The 26,800-nt window shown below is 39.8% G+C and overlaps 1 protein-coding gene across 2 annotated transcripts in view; it reads left to right on the forward strand.

Moving 5' to 3' along the window:
- Positions 1-26,800, forward strand: part of ZSWIM6 (zinc finger SWIM-type containing 6) — a 213,210-nt gene that overhangs the window by 185,187 nt on the left and 1,223 nt on the right. For both annotated transcript variants that reach the window (XM_070476733.1, XM_070476734.1), the window contains exons 5-14: positions 3,209-3,388; positions 8,147-8,323; positions 8,592-8,738; positions 12,036-12,182; positions 13,244-13,504; positions 17,494-17,629; positions 20,572-20,729; positions 21,314-21,477; positions 23,243-23,324; positions 25,278-26,800. The exon at positions 25,278-26,800 is cut by the window's right edge and continues 1,223 nt beyond it. In XM_070476733.1, coding sequence (XP_070332834.1) covers positions 3,209-3,388; positions 8,147-8,323; positions 8,592-8,738; positions 12,036-12,182; positions 13,244-13,504; positions 17,494-17,629; positions 20,572-20,729; positions 21,314-21,477; positions 23,243-23,324; positions 25,278-26,140 — 2,315 coding nt within the window. In that variant the 3' untranslated portion in view covers positions 26,141-26,800. The remainder of the gene's footprint in view (positions 1-3,208; positions 3,389-8,146; positions 8,324-8,591; positions 8,739-12,035; positions 12,183-13,243; positions 13,505-17,493; positions 17,630-20,571; positions 20,730-21,313; positions 21,478-23,242; positions 23,325-25,277) is intronic.

The following is a 26,800-nucleotide window of genomic DNA, read 5'->3' on the forward strand; positions in this document are numbered from 1 at the left end:
ACTCAGCAGTGGCTACTGCACTGGAAAAGGTCAGTTTTCATTCCATTCCCTAAGAAAGGCAATCCCAAAGAATGCTCAAACTACCGCACAATTGCACTCATCTCACACGCTAGTAAAGTAATGCTCAAAATTCTCCAAGCCAGGCTTCAGCAATATGTGAACTGTGAACTTCCAGATGCTCAAGCTGGTTTTAGAAAAGGCAGAGGAACCAGAGATCAAATTGCCAATATCTGCTGGATCATCGAAAAAGCAAGAGAGTTCCAGAAAAACATCTATTTCTGCTTTATTGACTACGCCAAAGCCTTCGACTGTGTGGATCACAATAAACTGTGGAAAATTCTGAAAGAGATGGGAATACCAGACCACCTGACCTGCCTCTTGAGAAACCTGTATGCAGGTCAGGAAGCAACAGTTAGAACTGGACATGGAACAACAGACTGATTCCAAATAGGAAAAGGAGTACATCAAGGCTGTATATTGTCACCCTGCTTATTTAACTTCTTTGTAGAGTACATCATGAGAAGTGCTGGACTGGAAGAAGCACAAGCTGGAATCAAGATTTCCGGGAGAAATATCAATAACCTCAGAAATGCAGATGACACCACCCTTATGGCAAAGAGTGAAGAGGAACTGAAAAGCCTCTTGATGAAAGTGAAAGAGGAGAGTGAAAAAGTTGGCTTAAAGCTTAACATTCAGAAAAGTAAGATCATGGCATCTGGTCCAGTCACCTCATGGGAAATAGATGGGGAGACAGTGGAAACAGTGTCAGACTTTATTTTGGGGGGCTCCAAAATCACTGCGGATGGTGACTGCAGCCATGAAATTAAAAGACGCTTACTCCTTGGAAGGAAAGTTATGACCAACCTAGATAACATATTATAAAGCAGAGACATTACTTTGCCAACAAAGGTCCGTCTAGTCAAGGCTATGGTTTTTCCAGTGGTCATGTATGGATGTGAGTTGGACTGTGAAGAAAGCTGAGCACCGAAAAATTGATGCTTTTGAACTGTGGTGTTGAAGACTCTTGAGAGTCCCTTGGACTGCAAGGAGATCCAACCAGTCCATCTAAAGGAGACCAGTCCTGGGTGTTCATTGGAAGGACTGATGCTGAAGCTGAAACTCCAGTACTTTGGCCACCTCATGCGAAGAGTTGACTCATTGGAAAAGACCCTGATGCTGGGAGGGATTGGGGGCAGGAGGAGAAGGGGACGACAGAGGATGAAATGGCTGGATGGCATCACCAACTTGATGGGCATGAGTTTGAGTAAACTCTGGGAGTTGGTGATGGACAGGGGGGCCTGGCGTGCTGCGGTTCATGGGGTCGCAAAGAGGCGGACACGACTGAGCGACTGAACTGAACTGACTGATATATATGTAATCAAAAATATATGTACATATTCCATTATTTTCCATTAAGGTATTTATAAGATATTTGACTGTAGTTCCCTGTGCTATACAGTTAAATCCATGTTGTTTATCTGTTTTATATATGGTAGTGTATATCTGTTAGTTCCATACTCCTGATCTATCCCTCCCTCCTTTTCCGTTTGGTAATTAAGTTTTCTATGTCTGTGAATCTGTGTCTGTTTTGTAAGTTAAGTTTCTTTGTAATACTTTTTAGATCCCACATTTAAGTGTTACCATATAACATTTGTCTTTGTCTGACTCACTTCACTTAGTATGGTAGACTCTAGGTCCATCCATGTTGCTGCAAATGGCGTTATTTCATTCTTTTTCTCAACATTCCTTTGTGTGCATGTATGTATATATGCAAGTATGTATATATACATGTATGTATATGTGTGTGTGTGTGTGTGTGTATCACATCCTCTTTATCCACTCATCTGTTGATGGTTACTTAGGTTACTTCCATGTCTTGTCTATTATATGTATCTTTTTCAATTAGGGATTTTGTCTTTTCCAGATCTATCCCCAGGAATGGGATTGCTGGATCACATGTTAACCCTATTTTTAGATTTTTAGGGAACCTCCATACTGTTCATAGTCAGTCACTCAGTCGTGTCTGACACTGTGTGACCCCATGGACTGTAGCCCACCCGGCTCCTCTGTCTGGAATTCTCCAGGCAGGAATACTGGGGTGGGTAGCCACTCCCTTCTCCAGGAGATCTTCCCACCCCAGCGATCAAACCCAGGTTTCCTCCATTGCAAGCGGATGCTTTACTTGCGCCTCCAGGGAACATTCTCACCAACAGTGTAGGAGGGTTCCCTTTTCTCCACACCCTCTCTAGCAGGTATTTTTTTGTAGACTTTTAGATGACAGTCATGGTGACCTATGTGAAGTGATACTTCATTATAACTTTGATTTGCATTTCTCTGATGATTAGCAATGCTGAAATCTTTTCACGTGCCTGTTGGCCATCTGTATGTTCTCTTTGAGGAAATGTGTATTTAGGTCTTTTGCCCATTTTTTAATGAGATTTTTTAAAATATTGAGCTCTATGAAATATTTATGTATTTTAGAAATTAAGCCCTTCTTCATTGCATTGTTTGCAAATATTTTATCTGAGGCCATAGGTTGTCTTTTCGTTAAAATTTTAAAGCAAGTGAACTTTTGATAAATGTTGAATGGTTTCATTCACAAAAAGACAAATTTAGTGATTTCATTTATATAAAGATTAGTTACTAGTTAAATCATTTAGGGAAGTATATTTAAGTAAATTTTATTTTTGAAAGATCTGTTGATATATAGATATTCATACTAATGAACAGGCATAATAAAGTTGGAAATACTTATAAGGAAATAGTTTATTGGTGTCCATTGTTAAGCCTTTATGATTTTATTGTAAAAATGTAACCTTAGAAATAAATTTACTTTTTGTACCATTTAAAGTAGTTTATTAAAGCACCCATGAATAAACTGTGCTTGTAAATTAAAGTAAGAAATTGGTCCTTAAGTTTGTATTCTGAATTGACTTTTGTCCAAAATGTCACACAAGTAGGAAGGTGATTAAAATCACCTTTGAAATATCTCTCATCTTTGTGTGTAACAGTATTTGGCTTCTTTGGTTCAAGCTTGGGCTCTGTTGTCCTCTTTACATTAACCTCTCTGTGAGATTTGTTGCTTGGATTAAGGTAAAATAGCGTTATAAAAATTCAGACTTGGGTCCATTTTGAAATGACTTATCATTATAAGATCAGACATTTGTAAATTTTTAAAAATTTACTTTTCTCTCTCTCTTTGAATTAGGTGCTCTGTGGATGTGTATAGTTTTAAATCCCCACTGCAAGTTGGAGCAGAAGGCCATTTGGTTAAAACAGCTAAAAAAGTGGAATGGTGTTGATGTCTGTCCATGGGAAGATGGAAATCATGGCAGTGAATTACCCAACTTAACCAATGCTCTGCCTCAGGGTGCAAATGCCAGCCAAGGTGAGTCCACTGTGATAATGTGCTCATTTTGTACCTACTTAATTGTGCATCTATGGTTATAACAGTAACTTACAATAAATTTGGGAACATTATTTTACTCACTTAAGAAGTTACTATAACTCATGGACTTAATGTTTTGATGTGAATGTGTGTGTGTGTGTTTTAATTTTTATGCAAGACCTTTCTATGATTGTTTTTCATATTCTCAGAATACAGATGAATGTAATACTTACATGTACTAGTATGTGTTAAAATTGCATACTAATTAGTTTGATTTTTTTTTAAATCATTTTATGGGGGTTAGTGAATTACTATGTAAAACAAAATTATTGAGAGACCTGAGGAACTGTTATTCCATGTGTTGGTCAATTCTTATCTGGGATACTATACTATGTAATCAGTTAAAAATTCTTAGTTTTAGAATGTAGCAAGTAAACATTTCACTCCTAGAACTACAGAGCAATGGAGTGCTGCTGGCATTCAGACTGGGAACATTCTTTATTGTGAAAGGACTGTCTGGCATACTTGCTCCCACCTACTGTAGGCTAATAGTACCCTCCAGTCTTTGGCAGCTAATGCTCCCAGGCATTTCCAAATATCCTCTGAAGTACCTCTATCTCTCATTTCTCTACCGTTTTTTTGTGGGTTTTTTTTTTTAAGTTTCTCTTTCTCTGTTGGGCCCTCCCATTCAGGTCAAGTCTTTCTCATCTTAAAAAAAGTCTTTCTTGCCCTCATTGTCCCTACTAGCTACTGACAGATTTTCTCCTTTCACAGCCAAATATTTAGTTAATTCTTGCTAATAAAAATGTCATTCACTGTCACTGTTTTTGTGTAATTTAGTGCTGCCGCACCCCATTTTTGAGAAAACGTGAAAGACTTTAAATTTATGATATATGCAAAATGGAAGTTAAATGACATCAGGAGGATTCAGGAATTAAGACTATCTTTCCGTATGTGCGGATTCTGTCTGTAGTTGGTACTCCTGGAAAGAGCTGGACAGTGCTGAGTGTGAAATGTGATGTTAGCACTGTGTTTTCTGTCTCTGCAGAGAGAGAAAATCATATGTATTATTCCATAGGGATTTGTCCAATCAAAAAGAGGTTTTAGGCCTTGGGAAGGATGATTGTCTAGCTCTCCTTTGTCTAGATATATTTGCCTTGGGAATTCAGTATTTGAAATCTGTCACATCTTTATTGCCCATGATGATTTTATTTAATAATTTCAAAGAAAATAAATCTGCCTCTTATACCCCAAGTTTTTTTGTAGAGGCTCAGAATTTTCAAGTTTAACAATTCATTTATTGTCTTCCATTGCTAGGAAAAGGATGTTTACATCTACATAGGCAATATATCTTTGATCTCTTTTTGACTTTATTATATTTAGAGGCTTCTTCGTGGCTGCCATCCTAACATTTTACAGTGTACTTTTACTTTCCATTTTTTAATTTTACCCTTGGTTAAACTTGACTATTCCATAGGCTTTAGAAAACTTCTTAGGAAGTGGTCCAACCTCCGGATAAAACAGTTTCATTTATAGTTTGACCTAGGGATATGCAGTTAGGACTAGTTTCTAAGGGCAGTACTTATGGCTGCTGTGCCTCAAAGCACTGGGGCTCCTCCTTTTAGCAGAACACCCATGTTCTCCAGAGGGGCTGGCAGAAGAGACAATCCGGTGCTCAGCCTGCAGTGCTTCTGCTGGAGGGCTGAGCAGACTGGCTAGCAGAGAGCCTATGGTGGCCTGCAGAGCCCAGCAGCCATGCAGGTGGGTGAAGGGTGCACGTGCTACAGACCACGGGCAGAACTGCACGTGTTTGCACATCAGAGCAAATGTGAAGCACAAATCAGGCCCCGTCTTTGCTGAGATTATTTGTTAGAATTAGTTGACAGCATTAGAATCCACACCCTTAGAGTAGTGTTTATTTTTTAAATATACCTGAATGAGAGCCTTTTTTAATTTTATCTTTTTTGATTGAAAAAACTAATATTATTTTATATGTGTGTGTCGCTCAGTTGAATCCAGCTCTTTGCAACCCCATAGACTGTAGCCCACCAGGTTCCTCTGTCCATGGGATTCTCCAGGCCAGAATTACTGGAGTGGGTAGCCTTTCCCTTCCCCAGGGGATCTTCCCAACCCAGGGATTGAACCCAGGTCTCCCACATTGCAGGCAGATTCTTCACCCTCTGAGCCACCAGGGAAGCCTGAGAATACTAGAGTGGGTAGCCCATCCCTTTTCCAGGGGAACTTCCTGACCCAGGAATCAAACTGGGGTCTCCTGCATTGCAGGTGGATTCTTTACTAGCTGCTGCTGCTGATTTTGTCGCTAGGTCGTGTCCGACTCTTGCAGCCCCATGGACTGTAGCTCGCCAGGCTCCTCTGTCTATGGGGTTTTCCAGGCAAGAATACTAGAGTGGGTTGCCCTTTACTTCTCCTACTTTGCCAGCTTAGCTACCACAAATTTGTGTGTTTATCATTCTAACCATTTAAGATCATCTGTTTCTCTGTTTTCTGTGCTATTGCAAAAAATTTAGAAACATAAGATATCTAGGATAAAAATTGACCAGAAAAAAAGAAGAAAAAAAAAAGAAACTGACCAGGACTTCCCTGGTAGTCCAGTAGTTACGACTCCACATTCCCACTGCAAAGGGTGCGGTTTCAATCCTTGGCTGGGGAAACAGATCCCACATGCTGAGTGGCAAAAAAAAAATTGACCATAATTTTGATAGTTAATCAAATTAATTTTTAAGTCATTATCTGTGTACATTTTTTTTTGTGCTATTGCAGAGCTTTGTATCTTATGTTTTCTTTTAAACAGTATTTAGTCTTTTTTGTTATGATTGGTATTATTGATCTCTTAGAGCCAACCACTGTAAAAAGTCTGGTATGTGTCTTCTATGTATGCCTATGATCTTACAGTCACATAAAAACACGAAAAGTTAAGATCTTAATTTTTTAATGGAATTGATACCACAGTGGATCAAGTAGGCAGATAGGACTTTAATTCTCTTAGTGTGTGCATAATACTAAGTTGCTCTTTTAAAGTCTTCTTTTAATTTTAAATTCTGTTTCTGTGATTTGAGTTAAATGAAATGGCACAGCCACTTAACACTTAACGTGTGATTTGGATTTTGGAGTATTTGAAGTCATGGAATCAGTTTCTTGTTGGGTAGGGGTATATTTATTCTGCTCTGCAAAAAGCCCTGGTAGGTTCCAAAGGCTATGAAATATAAGGTCCTCTCTCCCCATCTGCAAAGTGTATACTGTCTGCTACTAACAGGAAGTCTGGGCAGGGGCCAGAACAGATACATCAATGTTTATGCCTCTCAAATTGTCTGTCATCCATGCATTTTGATATGTCTGCCATTCAAGTACAGCTGTCTAAGTCCACCTGAGACCAAGCTGAAGTAATGTCTCTTTCTGTTAAAAAACCATTCAGAAGCCATTCAGAACAGCTGACATAGCTGAATTTGGAGTGAGGTTGTCTCTGTTTTGATCTTGACTGCCATTGCCTGGGTGTGTGACCTTGGCAAGTCACGTCACTTCTCTCGATTTTCAGTTCCATCAGCAGAATAGAGGGTTTGGTCTGGATAAGTTTTCAGAGCTTTTCTTGATTCAGGTGTGTTTTGATTTTTATGATTTCCTTTATGTCTGTGCTTAGCCAAAGCTCCAAGGACAGGAGGATGAAACTTTATCAACTAAGGAAGCTCCGATTTTACTTCTTATTTAGTTAAGTCTCAGAACAGTGAGGGGTGATACTTGAGCTAAATAAAGCACCCACAAATAAAAATAGTTGTTACCCTGATTGTCAGTTGAGGCTCTTTCTAAGGTTTGTGCCACAGTTGAAGGTAAGTCTGGAGTGGGACCCAAGGGCTGGGAGGGCAGGTAGAATTTGAACCATGTTTTCCAGAAGAACTGAATAATCCCAGAAGTTGGGGTAAGAATATCCTTTATTCCCCAAACATTTCTTTTCTCCGTCAGGTCCTGAGACTTGAACCCTCTTCGGAGTGTGTGCTTCTGCTCTTTTGTGATGCCCCAGCATACACTATGCTGGGGACATCACACCAGTCATGGAACCTGCACGGGAGTCAGGAGGCAGCCTATAGGGCAAGGTAAGTGCGCTGGTTTGTTTTGTAGCTATGTTGTGTGGCTTTGTGAAATGTTAAATATATGCATTTATGCCCTTTGGGATATAAAGTGCCATTCATCATTATATCCCAAGAAGCATAATAATTTTAATTGTGCAAAACCGCACAATATAGTTAAAAAATACAACCAAAAGCACAACCCTTCTGCATATTTTTAAAGGCTGATTGCATCTTCCTGAAAGGTTCCATGGCTGGTGTCTCATCTCTTGCATAGTGTTTGTTGATCCCATTAGGGCAGCCCACCACAGCACCTCAGAAATGGGGAGCAGTGAGTTTTCCTGTGATTTTTGTGCTGAGTGCCTCCTCTGAGTGTATTTGGCATGGAAACTAGTCGTGACAATTCTTTTTGCAGGACGCCTTTAACCTTAGCTTTGATGGCTGCAGAGTGTGTGTGTTTGATAAAACAAGAGAATGAATGGTGGCTCTTTGGGCTGATTTGCCTCCTAGTACTTAGGACATGAGACTATTCACCCTCCATCCTTCTGCTTAGGGGGTGCAGGACAGTCTGTGTGGGTGTGTTCATGAACATCTGGCCACAGAAATGGTATGGTATGAAACTGATTTATTGACGTGTGAATCATAGCTGACACGGCTTTCTGAATTGTGGAAAAAACAGATTCATCGAACAGGCCACATCGGACAGTGTTCACCCGAGCCATCGAGGCATGCGATCTCCACTGGCAGGATAGCCACTTGCAGCACATTATCAGCAGTGACCTATACACCAACTACTGTTACCATGACGACACTGAAAACTCCCTCTTTGACTCCCACGGGTGGCCCCTCTGGCATGGTAAGTGGCCAAACCGGAAAGACTTTTCCATGACTTACTTCTTTGTTTAGTTTCTATAGCATTACTGGAGTGGGAGGTGGAGAGTTGAGGGATTCAATGGGAGATGGATGAATGCTTGGCAATAGGAGATTTTCATTCAAATCCAAGTTTAGAAATGGTTTCTTGTGTCTTTTTAATAGTATTTTGGGGGAAACATCTTACTGTTAAATCCTATTTTTATAGGTATATCTGATAATGGCAACTTTCCCCCCTTAACTTTCTGTTTTAGAACATGTTCCTACAGCCTGTGCGCGAGTGGATGCATTACGTTCTCATGGGTACCCCAGAGAAGCACTGAGACTAGCAATAGCTATTGTTAACACATTAAGACGACAGCAACAGAAGCAGTTGGAAATGTTCCGAACTCAGAAAAAAGGTGAATGTGTGAAGGAGTTTGTTTCCATTGGAATGGGATTCTTGGTGATGATGTCATTAGGTTTTATATTCTTTTGGGGGAGAGAGAGCTTTTAAAATTAAAGCCATGGAGATGGCTTCACTTACCACTCTTCTGAAATATTTAATAGCTAGCTAATCTGTGACAAATTTTAGGCATTTTCCCTCTCTGGTTGAATGTTGTGAATTTTTTTTTTTTTTTAAGTTTCTTTGTTTCCTAAGTTAATTTTTTAAGGGGGAAGTTGTTTTTTTTTTTAACTGTTTGAGTTATGTAGTATGTCTGAATTACCTAAAATGCAAGTTAACCAGATATATTTCATTCTGTGAAGAAACATTTTAGTTGTGACAATAAGGGCTCCAGTGGTAGACTGCCTATGTTTGAATTCTGGCAAGAGGTCCTGGCTGGAGACCTTAGGCATTGACTTGACCTTTTCTGTGGATTGGGGCTCAATTGAGGGCTTGTCTCCTGGAGTTGAAAGATTAAACTAGTTATTTCCTGTTAAGTGCTGAAAGCAGGCCTCAGATAATATAAAAGCACTGTAAAACATTTTAATTGTAATAACTTGTACATCAGGACATGATGTGTATTTAAAGTGACCAACTAGAACTCCTAGATTTTTTTTAGATTCTGTAAATAACTTTTGATGAGTTATCAACTGGCAGAACATATTTAACTCCTCTTTGTCTCAGTTTATTAATCTTTTAAATTTTAAATAAGCATTACTTAGTAATAATAATAGCAACAGAGTTATATTGCATGCATAAGGCCCTGATCAGAAGAAAGAAATATGTATGCTTTCTCTGCTTCTTTTTCTTCTGTACGTGTAAATCTTTTTTATTTTTCTTTGGTATGATTGTTTTGTTTTTACTCTGGAATTTTATATCTTAGAGAGAAGTAGTTTTAGTTGTGATTTTTTTGGCTTATATTTTTATTTTATTCCTTGGGCAATTATACACACATCTAGGGTATAGCTGAAAATTATCAAAAGTTGAAGTGGGCTGGAGATTAGACTGTTGTAATATTTTATATCCTCTATAAGTATTAAAAATGTTAACTAACAATCATTTTTTGATGAAAGAAAGTTCCAAAGTTACAACATGAACCAGAAAAGGGGGAGCTCAGATGAGACTGGAATGTGATATCCCTGAAAGTCATTACTTTGTCCAGTTCTTTATGTTCATCATATCATCACTGGTTACCAGATATATTTACAGAATATCTTGCTTGGCCCTTTGCAAAATTTTTCTGAAATCTCTCCCTTCACCTAAACACATACAATATATGGCCAAGAGGCATTTATTTCTGAAACGTAGAAAGGATGAAAATAGGCTAAGAGAGAATGAAGTTATTATACTGCAACAGGAAAGCTTGCTCTTGATGATCATTGGAGTTTTGAAACTTTACTGCTCTTTACTAAAAAGTTTTTAAAATGAGTTTAATTTAAATGTTACAATATCTAAGAAATACAAAATGTAAAAATGTTAGTTCATGTAGATTAAGTTGAAACACGTGTTAGGTATTAATAGCTGCCTTTGAGGTCTCAGACTCATTTCTGTTTTATGCGTTATGTAATGAAAATTTTTAATTCAGACTATTCTTTACTAGTACTACATATCTATATATCTTTCCCTACTTTATTTTTGTTTGTCCATATTCAAAGAATAGGTGTTTTTGTACTGTTACAGTTCCAAATTGCTGTAGCAGTTATTTCTTATGGGGCCAAGATTAGTAAATAAAATATCTTGTACAGTTTCAATAATATTTGGCATATGTCAGCTTTTTTAAAAAAATGATATAATTGACATACAACATTAGTTTCAGGTATACAACATAATGCTTCCATATTTATATATGTTTTTAAATGATTGCCACAGTAAGTCTAATACACACACATACACACATATATGTATTTGTGTGTGTGTATATATAGAGAGAGAGAAAGAGAGAGAGAGATTGACGGACAGAATTGTTGCTAAGAGTAATGCTCATGTTTCTGTTTTCATCCTGGTTGTGTATATTAAAAGCCAGTGACAGAAATTGAAGGGAAAGACCTTTCCAAGGAATCTAGTACTCAGTTTCCATAAATTATAATACATTGTGCCAGGCCATGCTTTATTTTTATGTACTAATAGTTGGTAGTCCAAAACAGAAGACTTCTAAAGGAGTATTGAACTTGTGGAATAGCTCTTTAGCTATTTACAAGCTAATATTTTTCTTGTTTATTTTATATTATATGTAGTTTTTATTGTACTTTCCTTCAAGAACGAACTACTACTATTTATTATTTTAGTAAATACTTACATGTAAAGTACTGCATTGTTTACAATAATGGGATATATCCTAAAGTATTTGCAGCTTTTTTCTCAGCACTCTAACTTGAGAGTTTCAAAGTTCTAACATTCTGTGAAGAAAATGAAAAGGATACATTCCATCCAAATTATATGTTATCTTCTGTTGTAGTTCCCCTTTGTAGAAAAGTTTCTCTCTTAAATGGCTTACATATCCATGATAAGGAAGACTCTTATAAGGTGATAGGGGAGTTCAAGTCTGACCCAGAGTATAGCTGCTCTTTAGACTCTATTTTAGATGACTCAGTGAGCCCGGACTCTAAGAATATCTTCGTAATAAAGTTGAAGTTAGCCAATGATAATTCCAGGGGGAATTCTTAGTTCTCTTTAAAGCCACTCCTAGGAGGTGAGGAGAGTTGTCCTTAGCTTCTCAGGTGAAAAATTGGAATTCATTTTTCCTCATACATTATAATTTAATAGTGTTAACAATAATGTCAATCTAGTACCCTGGACACATGAATTAAGCAGATCACCAGCCCAGGTTGGATGCATGAGACAAGTGCTCAGGGCTGGTGCACTGGGAAGACCCAGAGGGGGATGGAGAAGGAGGCGGGAGGGGGGATCGGGATGGGGAACACATGTAAATCCATGGCTGATTCATGTCAATGTATGGCAAAAACCACTACAATATTGTAAGGTAATTAGCCTCCAACTAATAAAAATAAATGAAAAAAAATTTAAAAATCATAAATAAATAAATAGATGTTTGAGAGCTTTCCTGGGAAGTTAACACCATTTATGTTGATTCACAGATGACCCTTTAGAACTTAAAAAATAGTTCACAAGTTGGGGTTTTACGAAACCTTGTTTTTTAATTAAAGAGGAATTTTTAATTGAATGTAGTGTTAATTTGTGAGGGTGCTGCTATTAAACAGTAAAGCCTTTCTTTCCTCTACTTCTCTCCATATCTTAATTCTCTTTTCTTACACAGAGCTACCCCATAAAAGTATAACCTCAATAACCAATCTGGAGGGCTGGGTTGGACACCCCCTGGACCCAGTGGGCACACTTTTCAGCAGCCTTATGGAAGCCTGCCGCACTGACGATGAAAGCTTCCCTGTGTTCTCAGATTTTACAGGTAAAAATAAAACAATAAAAACATTGACGTTTGTCTCATGTGCTTCCCCCCTCTAAACCCTGAATGGCGTTCGTCACTGGTCATTGTTCTTCACTGTTTCTTTTATGAATCTATGTAGTTAACAGGACCAGCAGTTAGCAGGAAATGGTACTTCCACTTTTTAGGCAGACTTCTCAAACTGGGAAAAGTCTTGGAGTTGACAGTTGGCAGCATGCATCAAGAACCTAAAAATAATCATTCCCTTCTAATCAGTGATTGTACATCTACGAATTTATCTATGTTTCTTACTATTTTCCAGCATAAAGATATAAAATAAGGATGTACATCATATGGCAGGGAAGAAGGTTTGTACCTTTGCTGCTCCCATGACTGGATTAGCTTGGAGAGTTAATTATCTAGCCTGTGGTGGTTGCCCTCATGGATTTTGGTGACCCAAACTCTGTCAGGCGGGTGAGGGTATGACTCTGAATCCACTTTCCTTGGGAGTTTGACAGTTGAAGTTTGTTAAGAATTTCTAAACTGAAGCACCTTAACAGTGATAATATGATGTTCAAAGACTCATTCTCTTTCAACAACTGATGACTCTGATAACAAAAAGGACCATGAAATTGAGTTATATACATGTTGTGTTCTCTACTGTTCTTATTATAAATTACAACATTGCTGTAAAAGTATGAAAATTTTTTCAATTCTAGGCTTTAAAAAATTGGTAACTATTATAGTCATCATGTAACTTTACTCTTGGTTAATTAAAGATTTGTTTACTGTTAAGTATTCTTAGTATCTCTTCTTAGATTTATGGTTCTCTTTGGTGATTCCTTTTTAATAAGAGAAAAATATTTGTACTATGCTTTCCCCCAGAACATACACACTTTGTCGATTGATGGTCATTTTTTAAAAGATATTGGAAAACTATATACTTTATCCTAAGAAACATGGTTTTCCAGCTTTCTTGGAGCTAAGTCAATAATTTGTTTGAGTTCTGGGTAAAATATTAATAGATTGTGTCTGTCAGAGCATCTGCAGAAGTGGTTTTTGAACTCTGATTTCTTCTGTGACAGAGAATATGGGACAGTGCAAGTCTCTGGAATACCAGCATCTACCTGCACACAAATTCCTAGAAGAAGGGGAGTCCTACCTAACGCTGGCCGTGGAAGTGGCCCTAATAGGGCTGGGACAGCAGCGGGTCATGCCCGATGGGCTGTACACCCAGGAGAAGGTCTGCCGCAACGAGGAACAGCTCATCTCCAAGCTTCAGGAGGTTGAGCTGGATGACACACTGGTGAAAATTTTTCGCAAGCAAGCAGTCTTCCTGTTAGAAGGTAACTGGTGACTCTCCGCCCGGTTAGCCCCTGTTAGTCAGGCCTGCCGCTTTCCCAAACAGTTGGGAATACTGTTTGAGTACATTTAATGCAGTAGTTATCCTGACTGGTATGGTCACTGAGTGTCATAGGCACGTTCATTTTCCAAAAAGTAGTATCACTTAATAAAAAAGTACAGATGTTTAGATGTTTATTATTTATTAGGTGGTCATATAAGAAATGAGCCTGCTAGAAGTGAGCCCTATTTGAATGTCACAAGCTTTAAAAAGGGCTGTTTTTATTTAGACTGTTGTTCTTGAGATAAATGTAAATTTGATGTTTAGTGAATTGTTGCTGGTAGCCATATTCCTTTATGGCTGGTAGCCATATTCCTTTGATCAATTAAGTAATAAAATGGAAATTGGTTGGCATTCCTCCAAACTGTTGGCTGTTACATGACTTCTGGGTTTTGAACGTGTCATTTGCACATGCTGATAAAGGACCAACAACTGCAGAAGTGAATTTTCGCTGTGCTAATTATTTCAGAAAATTCATTAGGTGTAGATGCAGCAAGGTAAAAGTTTCATAGAATCTCTAAGGCAAAGTCAAGTTTTCTTCTTTCTGTAAGGTCAAGAGAAAAGTGAAAATGTTAGTTGCTCAGTAATGTCCAACTTTTTGTGGCCCCATGGACTGTAGCCCGCCAGGCACCTCTGTCCATGGAATTCTCCAGGCAAGAATACTGGAATGGGTAGCCATTCCTTTCTCCCGGGATCTTCCTGAACCAGGGATCAAACCCCAGTCTCCTGCATTGCAAGCAGATTCTTTATCATCTGAGCCAAACAGACAAATCCCCAAATTTTGACTGATATTTTTTTAATGTTTTTTCCTTGTCAAGAATAAGTGTAATTAATATGGTAGCCTGATCTTTTACTGGAGAAGGAAATGGCAACCCACTCCAGTGTTCTTGCCTGGAGAATCCCATGGACTGAGCAGCCTGGCGGGCTACAGTCCCTGGGGTCACACAGAGTCGGACAGGACTGAGGCAACTTAGTGTTAGCAATTTTTACACAGATCTGGGAGATGTCAGAATTTTTTAATTGCTTCTATCTCTCAAGTACATGTGTGTTATTTTTGTGGGATTCTCTGTGATTGATAAGCTCATAGAATATGGTTTATTTGTCTTGTATTTGGAATGACTACTTAGGGGAGGGATTTAGAGAAAATAGCATTTCAAAACCTCTCTTATATGTCCAAAGCTAAAGATCTAGTTGACAAAATTTCTTTTCATTAAATACATTTACATTTATATGTTTTAGAAGTGCATCTTAAAAGGAAAAATGTTCTGAATAAAACATGCTTAATTTTGGTAAAAATTCCTAATATTTTGAAGCACTCTCCTCAAGTTTTTTTTTCTCAAGATAAAAGCCTTTCTTGACAAATTTCAAATGATCTTGATCCTTTCATTACTGTTTTAGTTTCCTGTCATATATTTCCTTTTGATGTAAGCAATGTCATTAGCCACAAAGTTTTTTTTATGCTGGCTCTTAGTCACTTGGTAAACTGCCTTCTGATTTTCATTATCCTGAAGGAATAGAAGAGGATGTATGCTTTTCACAGTTGATAGTGTCTGATACCTGTTCATCACTTACTTATCTATATGTCTTCATGTTCATTACTTATGAATATTTTTTAACTTTGTTTTACTCTTTGATTAGTCCATGCTTTCTTGTTAAACTCTTTAATTAGAACTTTGCCTGATAAGGAGTGCTGATGACTTATCCCAGCCTCCTCTCCTTTCCCAGCCTTGCTCAGCCCACACAAGAGTGGGTGGTGCAGGACAGGAAGAAGTCCAAGGGGAAGCCAAGGGACCATTTCTGTAAACTCCAAAAGATAAGTGCTCCATGATAGAATCAACCGCACTGGGCACCAAGTTCTTCATGCATTTATACTCTGTGAATTTCAGGGGCAAATTAGTTAGCTGACTCAAGTATCTGAAAAAGAGGAAGCAGTAACCCTGTATTGTTGCTGAGTGTTAGTCACTTCTGGACATACTGTAGGCATATTGGATCTGTGGGCATGTTGGAAAAACACTTCTGGGGAACTTAGATTCCAGATTTCAGTTTTTCACTTTTCAGTACACTGGAGCTCAGGGATTACACTGACTATTCATTGACAAATAATTCTGTGATACCTGACTGAATGTTTTGCTTGTTGGGAAGTGCTGTTATATTGATTATGCATCCTGGCTTTCCTTGCGTAGTACAGAAAGGGACCTTGATGGTTTAAGGAAAATGCTGAAAGGAAATGGAGGAGAGAAGAAGAAGAAAAATAGATGCTTGCTATAATTAGTTCTTAATAAAGTAGAGTTAATGTCTCACTCTGCTCAAGCTGCCTTAAAAAAATACTACAGGTTAGATGCTTAAACAACAGAAGCTTGTTTCTCACAGTTCTGGAGGCTGAGAAGTCCAGGGTCAAGGTGCTAGCTAATTTAGTTTCTGGTGAGGGCCGTCCTCTGGCCTTGCACATGGCTGCCTTCTCTCTGAGTTCTCACAAGGCAGAGACAGAGCATTCACTCTGTCTCTTCTTATGGGACACTAAATCTGTTGGACCAGGTCTGGGCCCCTTTGACCTCATTTAACCTTAATTACTTCCATAAAGGCCCAATCTTCAAATACAGTCACCTTGGGAGTTAGGGCTTTAACATAGGAATTTGAGAGGAGGGCTATAATAGTAACAAATAATTTGGCCTCATATGAACTAAAGGTAAAAACTGTAACGCTGTGTCAACTTTTTACTAATATCAAATCACTAAAACATTTTTAAATATCTTTAGTTTGTCTTGGTAAAAAAGTAGTCTACACGACTTTTAAAGTATTTAAATAAGGAATAGTTCAAAACTGCTAATCAAAGAATGAAACAGTGACATTTAAAAACAACTTCTGTTAATTTAAAGTGATCTAAAATATATCATGCTCTTACCAGAGTACCCAGTTCAATAACTCATCTCACTGTTTCTTCTAAACTACATTTCTTGCATTTTAAACCCTTCACCAGACTAAGTTTTCTCATGGAAATCAAATGTATTATGTCCTTTGAGCAGTAGTGTGATGGTTCATAGTTCTAGAGTCATGAAACTGATGTTACCCAAAGGTGACATGGAAACTAATTTACAAAACACTTTACAGTAACTAGACCTCAGAGTACCTAAGCGGAAAGCAGTTGAACTAACCACTGTGGTTTCCTTTCAAAATTTGTTTTAAAAGTTGGTACTGCCCTTTGTAAGGTAGCATTTAAAGAGCACAAAGGGGAAGTCAGCTCTGCCACGATGCCTGTCATAACTTCTGAGAAATGAATTTTGATAGCTTCAATATAAGTTTGCTTTTGAAATTGATCTTTTGAAGCCCAAATAGTGGCAGACTCAGTTACTTTTTTTCTTTTGCCTACGGTGAGTATTATTCTATTTTTTATTATTAATCACTTTCTGAGAATTAACATCTATTTCTCCTTATTAAAAGCAGCAATACTTAAAAGTCTTTGTATTGGAATTTGTGGTTCAGAATCTCCATCCCTCCCCCTGAAGCAGAGCACTCTTTTCTGGAAACCTGGCTTAACTGTGCCTACAGCTGAGTCTGGGGCAGGTTCCAAAGTGAAGCCGTAGAGTCATCTGTGTATTTGAAAATCTGGATGCTTATATATCACACATTGAGAGAGGGTCTGTCTTAAGTTCCTTATTTCCTGAAGCGGTTGTGATGTGGAAAAGCTCCACCCCATAGTTGTGTGATTCTCCTTTCAGCTGTGCTGCCGGCAGTTGTTCCTGAAGTGAATTTGATGGCGTATACTCTACCCTGTAGCATCATTTTTAAGAATTGTATTCATTTCAATCATGTCACTTAGGTTATATTCTTCACTAGATTAACACTGTTTATAACTTTACATAAGAAATTTATACTTTACAAGAAGTCTTAGTTCCTTGTTTAAGAATGTAAAATGTGTATACTCTCTTCCTACAGCCGGCCCGTACAGTGGTTTGGGCGAAATAATCCATCGGGAGAGTGTTCCAATGCACACATTTGCCAAGTATCTCTTCACCTCTCTCCTACCTCATGATGCTGAACTGGCATACAAAATTGCACTGAGAGCAATGCGGTAAGTATTCTGCCCCGTGGGCAGGGGCGGTCCGAATCCCCACTGGGAAAATCGGCTGTTAACTGACTTCTCACTCATCCGTGTTTCTTGTAGGCAGCAGAAATCTGAAGCAGCTGTTGGTGCTTCTTGAGTTGTGGTGGTGGTAGTTTGTCGCCTCCTTTGGCTTTTGTTTTAAAGTAAGGGAAGGAGGGCATTTTTGCTGGCTGTCACACTCACGTTCATGGTGGCTTTATCCTACTTTGTCTTGAAGCTAGAATTTGAGACTAGAGAACAATTGCAGGTCAGGTTTAGTCACAAGGCCGCAGCAGTTGAAACCTTCCTAAATAACTCATTCTTTTGAAAAAAAATCAGATTTTTGAAACAGTGGTAAATAGTACATATACTTGGCTGAATGTAATTGAGGGAGCCCTTCACACTTGCTGCAATTATACATTCCCATCAGTAGTGCAGGAAAGCCATCTTGGCACTGAAACACTTTTGTGTTCACCGGGAGAATGAGAAAAGATGGGAGCTCTGTCTAGCGCGGACAGCACCGCAGTTCAGGGGTCTTCTGGGATTTGCTTGCCTCAGCTTTGTCTCCATCCCCCTCAGTCCCTTTTTCAGTGATAATAATTAGAACACATCCTCTGCCGCTGACTTTTCTGTTTTCTCCTCCTTTATGAAGTCAGTTCACAAAGCAATTATTTTCATCATGAATTTGTGCTAACTGAATATTTTTTAATGCATTCAAGATTACATTTTTCAATCTTATATATAGCATTTTAAACTTTAAGGACCTGAAAGAAATAATCTACTTTCTTAAAACACGAGCTTTTTCCTGTTGTCTTTTTTTTTTTTAAATCAACACACTTGTTAAAGTCCTGATTAGACCCTGTTATTGCCACCTAAAGACACACCTCCAACTTGAGATGTTGGAAAATAGTTTGATTCCACAGAAACTTTTTAGCCAGTGTAGTGGATGCAAAAACAGTGCCTTTCCTGTATAACTTATAAATCACAGGAGGCCGCCTTCTATGCAGCAATAGAGTGTGTATTCATGTATGTGTTTTTATGTACCTATGTGTCATTGTGTATGGAGGCTGACATCTTTTAATTTGACATGCTTTCCTTGGCAACATGAAATCTCATTAACATATCAGAAAAACCTTAAAAGTTCTAGCATCTGTTTTTTAAATATCAAAAAAATTAATAACTAACATAAGCAAAAGTCCCCCACCAAATTACTTTATACCACTTGGTTTGTATTTTAGAGCACAATTTTTTAAGTATGTTCCTATTCCCATTTTTGGAAGCTGAAATGGAAGTTGTCAGATGAAGACAGGTGCTCTGCTCTGTACTAAGATTTGTGCTCCTGTGCAAAGGGAAGGATGCTAATGTTGTGATGCCACCAGATGCTATTGCCTCAAATCCTGTAAAGTTTAAGTGTAAAATAGCATAAGGTTTCTCTGTGGTTCTGGCTTATGTGAACGTATCTATCAGGAGGGGAGAGGCTTACTTTTCTAACACTCAGAAACTCATCTATGTCTGCCCTTGGTGGCTGCCAAGGCAGAATGTTCATGGGGAAGTTTAGCAGGGCACAGGGGAATTGTTACCACCTCTTCTCTTCCACCTGCCACATGCCCTCAGCCAAAAGGCTGCTGTGGGAGGGAGGTGGTATGAGCTATTATTAGAGCATCTCTAGTATGCTAGGAGTGAATGTTCTTCTGGATGGATTCTGATACTGTTTCCAGCCTCTGGAAACAGCCAGGGGAACAGGAAGGAAAAGAGACCTGTAGCTTACTTGCTTCTTAGTCTTTCTAGAAAGAGAGGGGAAGTGCTGAAGAAAGGTGCTTTCACAGTCGTTTTCCCATCTTTCCAGGAATGTTGATTAGTTTCCTCTACAGCACCTCTGGAAAGATCTGCCTGTGAATATAAGGATATCCCGGATTGTTTAAAAGCTAACTAGCAACCCACCAAAATTCCTACTACTAAATTGCCACCGTCTAATGCTAACATCTCTGTGTCCCTACACAAAAGGAAAAGGGAGGGAGGCATTTGACCTACCAGAGCAGTAACTGCTGTTGGGCAGGGCCCCAAGCCCAGCATCACACCCTGAGCCCACCGACCTCTCCTGGCCCCCGCTCTTACTCACACAGTCCCTGACTCTGGTGCACTTGAGTGAAGGTCAGTATTTTTGATGATTGTAAAAAAAAACTTGCAGTTACAGCTACTCTGCTAATCTCTTCGGTGCTTGTATTTGGAAGAGACCACTAAGCATGTGCTTTGTTTCAGTAGTTGTTCTTTATAAGTCAAAATTCTTAAAGATAGATTGATTAAAATAAGAAATGGTGCTGAATTTGTGTAAGAATGTCAAGGGACAAATACTCAGATCATTTGCACTCATCATCTGTAATGTGATTGATAGAACATTTTCTAACTACAAATTTCTGAAGTATAAGGAACTAATTCTGCAGAAAGTATGAATATATGGAAAGGAAGTCATTTTTGTTTTGCTTTCCCTCTCATTTTAGTAAGTTAAACTAATTCATCTCAACTATACAGTGAGCCCTTTATCATCTCAGTCTTAAATATCCACTTCACTATCAGTTTCTTTTGATTTTTATTTTTTAGTGAATTATAAGGTCCAGAAATTTTACAGTAGGTAAACATTAAGACTTGTGTTTCAAACCTCTCTGTTGTTACATATCTTCATTTCCTTGAATATTGCCATTTTCTGAATGATGCTAAAGAAAGGAAGCCTCTTAGGTTTAGGTAGTGAGCCATTAATAAGGTAACTTTAGCATCTGGGCGGCAGAGCATAGCTGTACCAGCTTTCCCCTCACCGAGGACCTGAGCAGTCTCTCCCGGCGTCTCCCCTCTCCTCTGGCTTCCGGCCAGTCCCTGTGGCCCAGGTGATGGACAGGTGGTAACTGAGCGCTGCCTGCCTTGTCTTATCATTACAGGTTGCTAGTATTGGAATCTGCTGCTCCAACGGGAGACCTCACCCGCCCACACCACATTGCATCAGTTGTTCCCAACCGATACCCTCGCTGGTTCACTCTAAGCCACATAGAGTCCCAGCAGTGTGAGCTGGCATCCACTATGCTAACTGCAGCCAAAGGTACTGGGTCGTCCTGAGGTCTTGTGATTGTTTCATGAATTTGCCTCTTTAAGGGTCATGTTTTCCATCAGATTCTCAGTGGTGGAGCTTATGTTGTAAAGGAGTCTTTTCTTTAGATGTTAGCTTAGGAAGCAAAACAGGTGCTACTCATTTGAACCAGCATTTTCCTCATTTAACTGCATCGTTAAACTTGCTCCTGGCAGAGTTCGGGTTTAGTCACCATGCCATGTAAATGGTGGGTGAGCTCCAGAAGCAGATTAAAAAGTTGGGTTCCATTTTTTTCTCCCTGAAATATTCACCAGAAATACATCAGTAGGAACCTGAGAGAACTATTTGCTCTGTCTTATTGGTTCTGGCTCACATGTGCTTTTAGTCACTGAGGGTGTGTCTCAGTGTATCTTTTGAAGCTGGGATTCAGATACTGCAGTGACCTTGGAACATTTAGGTGTGCCATCTGTGAACATTACATGTAAATTAACGTGTGCGTTGTGTTCTGTTCCTTTTTCAACTCCCTTTGGGTGTGTGTGTGTGGTTTTTTGTTTGTTTTGCTCTGCCTTGATTCTGTTTCCCCTTGTTCATTGCAGGTGATGTTCGGAGGCTGGAAACAGTATTAGAATCCATCCAGAAAAACATTCACTCCTCATCCCACATCTTCAAGCTTGCCCAGGACGCATTTAAAATAGCAACTCTCATGGACAGTTTGCCAGACATCACTCTTTTGAAAGTGTCTCTGGAGCTGGGCCTGCAGGTACGTGACTGTGGTCCTTCCTGGGGTGGGTGCCAAGGGCTGCTAATAAAGCATCATCCTCAGACTCTGTGTGCTTGGTTGGGTGTTCCAGTGCAGGCCCCTGACTCTGTGGTGCACAGGTCTGCGAGACCTCAGAAGAGCTCTGCGCTTCACAGACATCGTCGTGCCCAGCTGGGCCACACTGCAGCTGCACGTGTAGGACTGTGCAGTTTAGAAGCCCTGTTGATGTCTTTCAACAAATAAAATCGTCTTCTGTGTTACAGCCTTAACCTCACTGTTCCTCCTTTAATGAATGAAGAAGAGTTGTTCCTGTACATGGCTTAAGCTCTCGTGTATAATAAAGATTCAGTTGTTAGGGCTCTATTTTTAGAGGAAGTATGGATACTTACTGATGTTTTTGCATTTTCATAGCAGAGGGACCGTTCCGTCTCCTTTTTATAACCCTGAGAAATTTAGGTAAAGGAGGAGGGATTGGGTCTGGTTTCCACTTCATTAGGCATGCTTAGACATGTTATCAAGGACACTTTGAGTTGGTTATTCAAGTAGATGTTGCTTCCTTATAGTATCTGAAAAGATTACTATATAAATCAGAAACTGAAAAGTTCGTGTTTCTGCTTTTCTCAGGGAATCCCTATTAACATTTGTGTTTTTCCCTCCTTAAAAAGCAGTGAAAGAAATTGCCACCTTCTAATTTTCTAAAGTATGGGATTAGAATGCCCCAGTTAGATAATTCATACAGTTTTCTAGTTATGGCTTCTCCTTACAGTGGTTAATAAGGTTAAAGAATTAGATTACAGGAAAATGCCCTTGCCATATGCATAGTACTCTACAAGTAGAGGGCATGGGAAATTATACTTAAAGCTATATGGTGACACTTTAGGAGTTTCTTTTTAAAAATAACTTCATATTGTTTGGCTTATTTTTGTTATCATTTGCCTCAGAGATATGATGCAGAAAGAGCCATTAACATGAGCTTTCTGGTTATTTGGAATCCTGGCAGATGATTTTGGTAAATGGCAGATTACTGGGCAAGACAGTCAGGAGCAAGACAGGAGCTTGCCCCCTGCCTCATTCTTCCTGGGACCCAGGAAGGAATCCCGTCGACCTTTCCAGGAGAGTATTACATTCCTAGAGGTTCTGAATCTTAAAAAATTAGGGAAGCAGGAAGATATGGTTTATTTTATCTAGGAATCTGTTAGAAAGTAAAAAACAAAATTAGATTGCTAATGATGCCAAAGGTGCTTTCCTTCTATAGACTTGCGCTTATCTTCTTAATCACCAGGAAGGAACAAGCAGAGGTTGAAGAAATAACTAAAACAATTATTTTTTTTTTAATGGAGGGTTCCCAGTCAGAATTAATTCATGAGGTGGCTCAGAGATTGAGAAGCATGGAATGTTAAAGATGGGGAGGAGGAGAGAACATGGACCATGTTTAATGTGCCAGTCCAGCCACATTAAACATGGCCCATGAGCTTTGCAGAGGAGAAAAGTGGTTGGTTGAGTGGCTTGCCCAGGATGCCACATCTAGCCAGTCGGCCTACCAGTAGAGCACAAACTTCCTGCCTCCCAGGCTGGGACGAGACCAGCGAGGGAAGCTGTAGACAAATCCAAGTTCATTTGCAGAGCTTTGCTCCAAATAAGGCTCTCCATCTTCCTGGTAGTAGGGAGTGTGCCTAGTATTAATAGTTTATACCTTGGGGTGAACTGTTTTCTTTTTCATTGACTTGGTATAACCTTCCAAAGCATTGTTATCCTGTCTTTATAGGTTATGCGAATGACACTGTCAACCTTAAATTGGCGGCGACGGGAGATGGTGAGGTGGCTGGTAACGTGCGCTACTGAAGTAGGTAGGTAAAATCAGCAAGGGTAGCTTCCCCAGGTGCCTTGTGGTCAGGTTCAATTTGTCATTTCCAGATACATACAAGAACATTTTCACTCTTTTACTTTGATGTCTCCAAGGCTCCTGCCCCTTCCAGTAACCTACAGGGACTCCCTTCCCCTAACCCTCACCTTCCACCTCCAGTTATACCCACTTGCATCATTCCTATCACATTTGTGGGGCTCCAGTGTCTTATCTGGAAAAGGCAATGGCACCCCACTCCAGTAGTCTTGCATGGAAAATCCCATGGACAGAGGAGCCTCGTAGGCTGCAGTCCATGGGGTCGCTAAGAGTCGGACACGACTGAGCGACTTCAGTTTCACTTTTCACTTTCATACACTGGAGAAGGAAATGGCAACCCACTCCAGTAGTCTTGCCTGGAAAATCCCAGGGACAGGGGAGCCTGGTGGGCTGCCGTCTGTGGGGTCGCACAGAGTCGGACACGACTGAAGTGACTTAGCAGCAGCAGCAGCAGTGTCTTAATCTAAGATGGAATAGGCCAGGGAGTAAACCCTTTTTATTCAGTTGTTCTGTCACACTTAAGGTGCCTTTGGTAGCTTCTTGTGATAATCAGATTTACAGTTTTCATATTCCAGAAATGGAATGAATATGAAACTTTGGTAGGAGGGAAACCATCTTTGAAAATACCTTCAGACTGTGGGTTCGGGGTTCATGGCACTTTAATGAAAATAATATAAAGCTATCTATTTGCTCTGAGTTTTTCCTTCATCATCTGAGGGCATTTCTCAAGGTACCCAGCAGAGAAGTGACCACTGGGTGTGGTTTAGGTGAGCTTTCAGATGTATGAGAATTTTTAGTAGCCACAAGAAGATTCTGGGCTGCACATAGGTGCAGTTTGTGAAACCCTTCAGCCTACTAGCTCCCCCCTGCAGCAGTGAGTCAGAACTAAAAAGCCCAGACATTCCTGGTGAGAATGACAACACAAATCAAATAGTGGTTGTTTAAAATAAATGTTGGTTAAACAGCCACCATTTTTTCCTATTTGCATCAGAAAAGGATACACACCTCTTGCTGAGAATACACTGCCACCTCAGTGTGTATCTAAAGACTGACACAGCAGATACCATAAAAGCATTTTCCTTGTTGTTTTTCTTTTGTTAATCTATAATGGTATGTTATCTTGGAAAGCAGGAAATTGGTCTCAATATAAAAGTTACATTATCGATGTGATGCTTTAGCGCATCGATAGAAAAATAATACCAGTTCAAAAACTGCCACGCCACTACCCTACCTTGCACCAAGACAGAGGCCTAATTTCTCTTAGATTTGGTGCCTGCTCTTTAAATGGCTCACATTTAGGATTTTCCTACAGCCGAGGCTCATTGATCTGTGTACTTAGAATGGCGTGTACTTAGAACCTTGTCATCCATGTCAAACATTTGAGTCATCTGTATGTCTGCTTCTGTTGACTTTTTTCTCTCTGGTTACAGGTCACATTTCCTTGCTTCTTTGTGTGTTTAATCATTTTGTATTGTGTGTACTTTAAACTTGGGCACATACACACACATATCACATAAAGACTCCATATTCTGGTGAGGGTTGTACTTCTGACTCACATTCTGTAGTGGGTAACTGACAGGAGGCCCCAGTGAACTGGAACTCATTAGCAAAAAGCCATTGTCTGAAATGGCAAGCAAGCAGCGGCACAGCGCAAATACCAGCTACCGAGAGGATTCGTTCTTTATTACAGGAAGTTCATGTTCCTTAGGCATTTCACTGAATAACAATCTATAATAACCTTATTCTAAAAGGTTGCTCCCAGGCACATTACCTTACAGGATTTTCTGACGGGGCTCATGTTCTGTGATGGTTAACGGTGTAAGCATTGATTAAAGAGTGGAAGGAAGGCAAGACCCCTGGGCAGCCAGTCAGTAATGGGGCTTCTCGGTGTTCTTGGCAGGTGTTTATGCCCTGGACAGCATCATGCAGAGCTGGTTTACACTCTTTACTCCCACCGAAGCCACAAGTATTGTTGCCACCACTGTGATGTCCAACAGCACCATCGTCCGCCTCCACCTGGACTGCCACCAGCAGGAAAAGCTGGCCAGCAGCGCCCGGACACTCGCACTGCAGTGCGCCATGAAGGACCCTCAGAACTGTGCCCTCTCTGCGCTGACCCTGTGTGAGAAGGATCACATAGCTTTTGAGACGGCGTACCAAATTGTTCTTGACGCTGCTACAACCGGCATGAGCTACACCCAGCTCTTCACAATAGCACGGTACATGGAGCACCGTGGGTACCCCATGAGGGCCTACAAGCTGGCCACCCTGGCCATGACCCATCTCAACCTGAGCTACAATCAGGACACGCACCCTGCCATTAATGACGTTTTGTGGGCCTGTGCGCTCAGCCACTCCCTTGGTAAAAACGAGCTTGCAGCTATAATACCTCTGGTGGTCAAGAGTGTCAAGTGTGCAACAGTACTGTCGGACATTCTGCGCAGGTGCACTCTGACCACTCCCGGCGTGGTGGGGCTTCACGGGAGGAGGAACTCTGGTAAGCTCATGTCACTGGACAAAGCCCCCTTGAGGCAACTCTTGGATGCCACGATTGGGGCCTACATCAACACGACACACTCACGGCTCACACACATCAGTCCTCGGCACTATAGTGAGTTCATAGAGTTCCTCAGCAAGGCCCGAGAGACCTTCTTAATGGCGCATGATGGACACATTCAGTTTACACAGTTTATTGACAACCTGAAACAAATCTACAAAGGCAAAAAGAAACTGATGATGTTGGTTCGGGAGAGGTTTGGTTGAGAGAACTTGTATGAATGAGGGTGGGGGTGGGGTTGGGAGGGATGGTTTGTTTTTACTTGAGCCTGCCTTTGTACCCTTTTTAACTTAAAGAACAGAGCCACACCGGTATTATATGTGTATAGTTATATTGCGTTTGCAGACTAAATTGTCATGTTGTGAAAGTTTGTGTGTTTTTAATTTTTTTCCCTTTTTCTTTCTCTTTCGTTTTATTTTTTTTTAACTCTTCCTTTCCTTTTTTTTTTTTTTTTTTGTATGAGAGAGAGGTTAAAAAGGTTTGGTTTACACTGAGTATATGTTGTCAAGTGGCAGAAGTCCACATAGCTCTCCTGTTTTCTGTATACGTTCACAGCCTCAAAAAAAAAAATAATTGAAATGGCTTTAAAAACCAAACAAAACACCTCCATCCTGTGATAAGTACCTCGAATGGATTCAGCTTTACTCCTTTGTAACTCATCTTTACATTTGCAGCATATTTAAACAAACCAACAAAACGAAACATTAATAGTTAAAAGGCTGACCCGCGTGGCTTTGCAGTGCTGTTCGTCCAGAAGCATGGCACACGACGCTTGTGCATGTGGAAACTTAGCGACTGTCAACATACATTCTCAGGGATTTATCAAAAAAAAAAATTAAAAAAAGAATGAGAGCATTTATTGTACT

Source organism: Odocoileus virginianus, chromosome 14 (assembly GCF_023699985.2).
Source record: "Odocoileus virginianus isolate 20LAN1187 ecotype Illinois chromosome 14, Ovbor_1.2, whole genome shotgun sequence".
Lineage (NCBI taxonomy): Eukaryota > Metazoa > Chordata > Mammalia > Artiodactyla > Cervidae > Odocoileus > Odocoileus virginianus.